Source organism: Theropithecus gelada, chromosome 12 (assembly GCF_003255815.1).
Source record: "Theropithecus gelada isolate Dixy chromosome 12, Tgel_1.0, whole genome shotgun sequence".
NCBI lineage: Eukaryota > Metazoa > Chordata > Mammalia > Primates > Cercopithecidae > Theropithecus > Theropithecus gelada.
This window is the reverse complement of record NC_037680.1, coordinates 80,600,809-80,608,414: the sequence shown is the minus strand read 5'-3', so window position 1 is coordinate 80,608,414 and position 7,606 is coordinate 80,600,809. Positions and strand designations below refer to the sequence as shown.

The 7,606-nt window shown below is 41.4% G+C and overlaps 1 protein-coding gene across 2 annotated transcripts; it reads right to left on the bottom strand.

The window, feature by feature from the left end:
* Positions 1-600: 600 nt before the first annotated feature.
* CTLA4 (cytotoxic T-lymphocyte associated protein 4) lies at positions 601-6,734 on the bottom strand. Of its 2 annotated transcripts, XM_025405080.1 has the most exons (4): positions 6,469-6,734; positions 3,537-3,884; positions 2,983-3,092; positions 601-1,794 (listed from the first exon to the last, which is right to left on the bottom strand). In XM_025405080.1, exons 1-4 carry the CDS (start codon positions 6,575-6,577, stop codon positions 1,690-1,692), a joined length of 672 nt encoding a protein of 223 aa, XP_025260865.1. In that variant the 5' UTR covers positions 6,578-6,734; the 3' UTR covers positions 601-1,689. The 2 variants fall into 2 exon arrangements, with proteins under 2 accessions (XP_025260865.1, XP_025260866.1); XM_025405081.1 differs by lacking the exon at positions 2,983-3,092 and having other exon boundaries at positions 6,469-6,717.
* Positions 6,735-7,606: the final 872 nt, after the last annotated feature.

Sequence of the window (7,606 nt, the reverse complement as noted above, 5' to 3'; positions counted from 1 at the left end):
GGAAACCTTAAGTGGAAACCAAACGTGCTGAGACTATACATTGGTTAAGCAAGAATCACAGAGGGCTTAGTGTGCCAGGCCCAGGTGTGCCAGCTGACAGCAACATAGGACCACAGGTGTGTGTTTTCCCCACATTTGCAAAATAGTTCATTTGGAGGCCACAAGGAAAAGTTCTATTTGTCAGGAAGGCAGATCAAAATGGCTGCCGGGGACTTGGTTGCCAACATTGGAGTTGCCATGACAACTGTAATGCCTGTGAGAGTTGAGCTGAGAAAGCAAGGGGTAAGAAAGAGGAGGTGAAGAATCTGTGTTAAACAGCATGCTGATTGATTTATAAAGGACTGCTACGTCTGTGTTAACCCACATTATATCCCAAATAGTGGTGAAGAAATCAAAAGGAAAGAGGATGGATACCTTTCAAGAATTACTTGCAGGTAGTGGGCTGGTGCAAAGCTGACTCATGAAGCATTATTTGTCCTTCTGTGATTTTTCAATTTGTTTTCAGTATTTCACATATTGGAGACTCCACCAACTACTGAATGAATGAATCAAAAATTTAAACACAATACTCAAATGCAAGTATGATAAAGACAACTCCGGAAAATGACCACCACAGATTTTTATTTAATTAAAAATATTATACATGTTGTTGCATTTTCATGGAAAATATTGAGTTAAAAACACCAGCAGTGTTAATTTTTAGAAACCTTCATGTACCCCATTTTGCCACCTGCTGCCTTCTTTTGTCCATGGCATTAACCACATATTTGTAAGAATTGGACCCATCGAACTGGAGCTTCTTAGAAGGTCATACCTATGGGTTTCCTGGAGTAAGCCATTGTCTTCAAGACAGTGTTCTGTCAAGTCAACTCAGATACCACCAGCTGTGGCTTCCTTGCAAACTATTAAAAAGAACTGGTGTAAAAGCCCCAAAGCACATGTCAACCCCAACTCAGCACAATTCCGCACAATCAAGCACTGCTATGACCTTATCCAGTTTCCAAGCCAGTTAGCAAATGACCTTGTATTCTACCTGGTGTATTAGTGTCCTGAGCTCATCCACAAAACTTCCCTGGGACCCATGGTGGAAAGACACTGCCATATAGTGTTTATATTCAAACCATAAACAAATACACAAAAACATATGTGGCTCCTTGCACAATACTATCAAATTAAAATATATATATGCAATACAACCTTTAGCATCACTGGCTAAAACATAGCCATGTGAGTATTTTTGAAGCCTTGATGTAATTATACATTTGTTTCAGAAATAAAAGGCATAAAATTTAACTTGAAAAGATCATTTCGGCTATAAACGTCTCATACATAAATATAAGATGTGTACAATATAGTCCTTTCTCTCTCTCCCTGCCTTTTCTTTCTTTGGACTGTGCCAGTCCTTAATTCCTTGACCCACATCATAATGCTGCATCCCCATATTATTCCCAAGTGATGCTTTCACTAAAAATGGAGCTGATGTGACAGGAACATCCCAGCTCTGTCTTTCTGCTCCTTTGCTTTAAATTGTAGTACACGTAATTTGGGTTCTGCATCCAACTTTATATTAAAGAGAGATGAATTCCCCCCAAATGCACAAACAAATAAAAATAGCTGGATAGCAAAAAAGTTAGAATTGCCTCAGCTCTTGGAAATTGAAATATGGACTCTCTTCTTCATAATGGTTTCTCAATTGATGGGAATAAAATAAGGCTGAAATTGCTTTTCACATTCTGGCTCTGTTGGGGGCATTTTCACGTAGACCCCTGTTGTGAGAGGGCTTCTTTTCTTTAGCTGTCAAACACAAAAAGAAACAGTAATTACTACTGAGGAATACAGAAGCCACTTCTAACCATAATAGAACTCAACACATATTGGGTCTCTACCCGGTTAAAAATGAATGTTCACAGCATACAGAATTATAAACCTCAGGAGATTTTCTTGATTCAACTATTAAAATTTATTTTAGATAAATAACTGTGATTTTGATGTTAAATGGCAATCATTTGCCTTGAATGGAAGATAGGAGAAAGAGACTTTGAGAAAGCTTCACAAAGAACACCCAGAAAGCCCATGATAATTGATCGATCTTGTCTGCAAGGGAACAAGCTTGATAAGGTAATAAGCTTTAGTTATCCTGTTTGAGAGCTGTATTTCTCATCTCCACTGCTGAACCTACAGCAAAGGACATCTCTGTCAGGTTGGGTGGAGGATGTTGGAATAGAGTGTATCTTTGTGTATGTGTATACGAGACAGAGAGTGAGAAAGAGAGAGAGAGAGAGAGAAAGGGAGAGAAGACGGCAGAGGAAGAGAAGAAGGGAGGGAGGGAGAAGGGTGAGTTTGTAATGGCAAAGCCAGCCTTAGGCAGAGGTGTCTGAGAGGGACTGTCAAAAAGAAATCCTGACAGGAGGCCTGATTCCATACTTCTACCTCTTCTACCACTAACACCTGTAATAAATAAAAACTGGGACTTTCGTTTCCCAGTAAAGCAAACCGGATAATAGGGATAGGTATTATGTGAGCAGCTACAGCTTGGACAAGGAAGGTACCAGAGTGGCACAAAGAGGTGAATTCCAGGTGATGAAGAGGGCCATGGAGGAGAATAAAGACCATCCAGATGGTCCTTTCTAGCAGCATTCTGCCTAGCCTAATCTCATGTTTTCAGGGCTGTTAGCTTAAGTACAACTGTCATGAAGACAAAGAGCAAAACAGCTGCCCCATGTTATTGCAACGGTTACTCAAATTGAAACCCTGCTCAGAAGCACACGAACATTCAATATCAAACAAATTCATCTAAAATATTAGTCATTCTGAAACCTCAAATGCCAATGCATACGGTTCTAGTGTTCTTTACCACTGTCCTTCTTTCTCTTCATTTATTGCCTCATCTCAAGAACACTAAACTCAACACCATCTTTTGGTCAGTAGATACCACTAAAGGTATCCCCATCAGACATGGTGCACCATCAGCACCACACTCACCATTTTGCTCAAAGAAACAGCTGTGAGGAGAAAGCTATAAAAAAACAACCCCGAACTAACTGCTGCAAGGATCCAGAGGAGGAAGTCAGAATCTGGGCACGGTTCTGGATCTGCAACAGAAAACAAAGCAGAGCCTCCCTGAGACAGTTTTAAACTCTAGGGCTCTACTCTCCAACATTGGTGGAAAAAGGACATTAGAGCTTCCAGGCCTTGAGGTCCACCCCTAAATTGCATGGGTATCCCACCAATAGGTTTGGCTATTTGGGACTACTTCCCCAGGAACATCATATCGTATCAAAAGCATGGGTCAAGCCTCATGATGATTAGCACTCCAGAGCAAGTGCCCCAACTTCCCCCAATAATTTTATTTTATAGTCAGAATGCTATTAAGGTTGCTACCTATCATAAGCAAGGCTACCATGTGGTAGAGAACTCTTAAAGAGAATTTCCACAGTCCTAAAAATAAACAACCTGAAATTAAGGAACAAAACTGTTTTTACGCATAGAAGACCACAATGCAACAGGTGTCAACTCAGTGAAATGGCTTTGCTCACCAATTACATAAATCTGGGTTCCATTGCCTATGCCCATGTAGTATGGTGGTGGGTACATGAGCTCCACCTTGCAGATGTAGAGTCCTGTGTCCATAGCCCTCAGTCCTTGGATAGTGAGGTTCACTTGATTTCCACTGGAGGTGCCCGTGCAGATGGAATCATCTAGGAAGGTCAACTCATTCCCCATCATGTACGTTGCCGCACAGACTTCAGTCACCTGGCTGTCGGCCTGCCGAAGCACTGTCACCCGGACCTCAGTGGCTTTGCCTGGAGATGCATACTCACACACAAAGCTGGCGATCCCTCGGCTGTTGGCCAGCACCACAGCAGGCTGGGCCACGTGCATTGCTATCATGGAAAAGTCAAAGGGAACTCAGTGAACTCATGCTCCTTCATGACCAAGCCCAGGCAAGTCCTTCTGCCTTCTAGCTTCATCCCCATGGCCTTCTCTCCCCCATCAACAAATCCATCACTTACCCCTTCCCCTCTCCACACCCCCAGCCTCCCCTCCATCTCTCAACTGTTTTCCAGCTACTCTCCATATAGATGTTTTCTTACTGAGAAATAGATTCTTCAAAATGGTTGTGGCAGGAAGAACACTGATATGACAAACAGAAGACCTGGCTCTCCCATGAAATATGTGATTTGGAGCAAGTCACACTTCCCCCATGTCCTTCATTTTTCTCATGTATAGTAAGAGAGAATTAGATGAGATGATATCTTCTCTGGTATTCTAAGGTTATGGTAGAACAATAGGAGCTATATAGTTCCGGAACTATAATGAGTGGTAGGGGAAATTCTGAAGGTTGAGGTACAGAATCTTGCTTTATCTCTCAAAGCCTATGTCAAAAACCTCTGCCTACTTATTGAGCTGGCCCTGAACCTCTATCACCCAGCAGTAGCTGTGTCTTGATGCACTGTACCAGCCTCCGCCTTCGCTGGCATTTTTGTAGGGTGGAAGATGTTGTTAGATGAAGGAAGCCACAGAGCCGAGGGCACCGGGTCGTTTCCTCTCTAGGTTGAGGCAACCCTCCTGTTAACTCCTGTGGGCTTCCCCTGACACCACGCCGCCTCTCTGCCCTTTCTTTCTCCTTGTCTTGAACACTCCCGTGCTCCTTTGTTTTCTCTTTCCCCACAGGATAAAGGAGATAAAGCTCTCCATACAGAGAGGCTTGTGTCAACTCAAAAATAGTGGCTGCATGCCAAATTACCTTCCTGTAACTAACCTGGCCCCTCTCCAGTCAGTCTGACAAGTGAAACCCAAAACTTGTGTTGCATGATGTCACTCATCTGCTCAATCCCTTTGACGCTTTACTAATACCGATTGCAAAAACAAATAAAATAAATAACATTCAATGAGTCCCCCATGATCCAATTCCAATCTATCACTCCAGTCTGAATTTCTAGGACACACTTTCCTGCTTATAAATCACCCTATATTAGAGACACTAGTCCCTTCCGCCAAGCCACCTGTACTGGACATCTGTCCTCAGAAGAGAAAACAGTTTGGCAGCAGCCACGGTCATGTCTATTCCAGCAGCCCTAGCTAGCTAGACTATAGTTTCCTTCCCTAACCCTCGCCTCTGCCTATCAGAGATGCCCTCTGAGCATCCTTAGCACTGTGATAACTCCATTGCAGCACTTCATTACATTCTGCCCTGTATTAAAGTTATTCGTGAGTTAATCACATCTCTCCACTTTTTTACTTGTGGTTCATGAACTCCTGTGAGCAGTGATTATATGCCGCCCAAGTGAGCACTCAATAATCTTTATTGTATTGACTCTAAGCTTAAGAAATCCTAAATGTCCTGCCCTCTCCCCAGGCAAGCTCCCACTTATCACCACTAAATGTGGTCACACTCAACTTTCCAGTATCTGTCATGGGACAGTCCTGCCTGGTTACTGGTTGAGATAAATTTACTTTAGGAAATTTAAATACTTCTAAGAGCATTTATTTAATCTTTACATATTTAAAACATGTAAAAATAAGAAAATATATGTGAATATTTCTTCTCCAGTAAAAATTAAACCATCAAATAACTTTTGAGCACCTACTTCATACAAACTACATGGTTTCTTAACCAAGAAGGTCTAGAGAGAGATAAGGTTGAGATTCAATGGAAATACTCATCATTTTAAGCCGTGTAACAAACCTAGTGTCAGCCTCTGAAGAGATGAAAACTGAGGATCTGCATCTGAAACCCACATGTAGATCAGGCAACAATTAAGTATTGTATGCCAAACAGACTGGTGGCTTGCTTTCTTTCCTTTTTCGTGTGTGTGTGTGTGTGTGTGTGTGTGTGTGTGTGTGTGTGTGTTGCAATTTCAAGCTTTTATTTTTATATAATTGGCTAATTAGTTTGTAGAATTGATTAAGAGAACCTTAAAACCTTGAATTAAGTAAAGAAGGCATTCTTCCCATGATTTCCCTACATTTTAAACAGGCTGGCTAATTCGTTTATAAAGCATATGAATCCGAGGACCTTAAAACCTTGAACTGTATGGCAAAGAAACTCTTCCCAGGATTTGCTTAAATCAATTAAAAAAAAAAAAAAAAAAAGGAACTTGTGAGCTCATCCTGAAACCCAGCTCAAATGTATTCAGGACTATGGATATCCTTTCCCTCTTAAATTACTTCCAGTCTCATAGAAGGGTCTGAAATTGCCTGTGTCTCTCTCCTAAACCAACTCACATGCATTCATGAAGCCCCTACTAAATACCTGGCACTCTGTTCTGAGGTATCTCTTTGCTTATTTGCTGCCGCCCAACTGTTCCCTGCTGACCCTGGAATACAGAGCCAGCCAAGCCAGACTGGAGTTTTACCTTTAACTTCTGGCTTTGCTATAAATCACTGCCCTTGACTGCTGAAAGAAATGAAACCCAGGTGGGAGAAACACCTCCTCCATCTTCATGCTCCAAAAGTCTCACTTACCTTTGGAGAAGACAGGGATGAAGAGAAGAGAAAACAGGAGAGTGTAGGGCCGGGTCCTGGTAGCCAGGTTGAGCCGAGCCTTGTGCCGCTGAAATCCAAGGCAAGCCATGGCTTTATGGGAGCAGTGTTCAGGTCTTCAGGAAGTAGAGCAAAACCTTTCAGGATCCTGAAGCTTTGAAATGTGTTTGAACCCACACAGAATCAAGGACTTTATATAGATAGCTTTGATCCCAGGTATGTATTACACATGTGCACACACAGAAGGCACTTGAATAGAAAGCCTTTTTGTTTTGGTTTTACGAGAAAGGAAGCCGTGGGTTTAGCTGTTACGTCGAAAAGACAACCTCAAGCACTCAACTGAACAAAACAAGCCAATCCATGGATGGAAAATGTATTCAATTTGAAACTGAAGCTTCATGTTCACTTTGAGGATCTGGATAACTAAGTGGAGATTTGGAGAATTTCCTGGAGTACAAGGGTCCTCCTAATTTTATTCAATCTCTTGGGCATCCTTAACTATCCAATCCAATTCATTTCATTCACATCTCCAAACCTGCTAGGCTGCTAACTTTCTGATCCCTTGGGCTAATGGCAGGATTCGTCTGTAGGCATCATTCATAAAAAACTGTACTCTATCTGTGAAGCACCATCCTTCTAATCGTCCCTTGACATGCTTTACAAATAAGTTTATTTCTCCTAATTCCATTTAGCATTTGGTTAAGAGAAAATACCAAAATCACAAGAAATAAACTGAAAACAGGCAGAAAAAAAGCTGCCTCTGGTTTTGCAGAAGGAAAGAATTCAGATGTTCTTAAAAGCCTTAACTCAACAGAGACAAAACAGAGTTAAAGAAGGTCCAAAGAAAAGCCAATCCACATGATTCGAGAGATTAGAGCCTTCCATAAAAGGATAGACTTTTTTTTCTAATACAAGTTTTTCAAGCAGAAAATTCAAAAGTGAAGGTTAAATATAACCAGAGTCCTTAAATTTGTGACAGCTGTAGAGAGGACCAATGATTTAACAAAAAGAATTTGAAACACTGAGGACCTTCCTTAAATCTGGAGAATTTTCACATTTTAATAAAGAAAGAAACATTTATATAGGGAGCCTGTAATATGCCAGAAGTTGTGTGCACTTA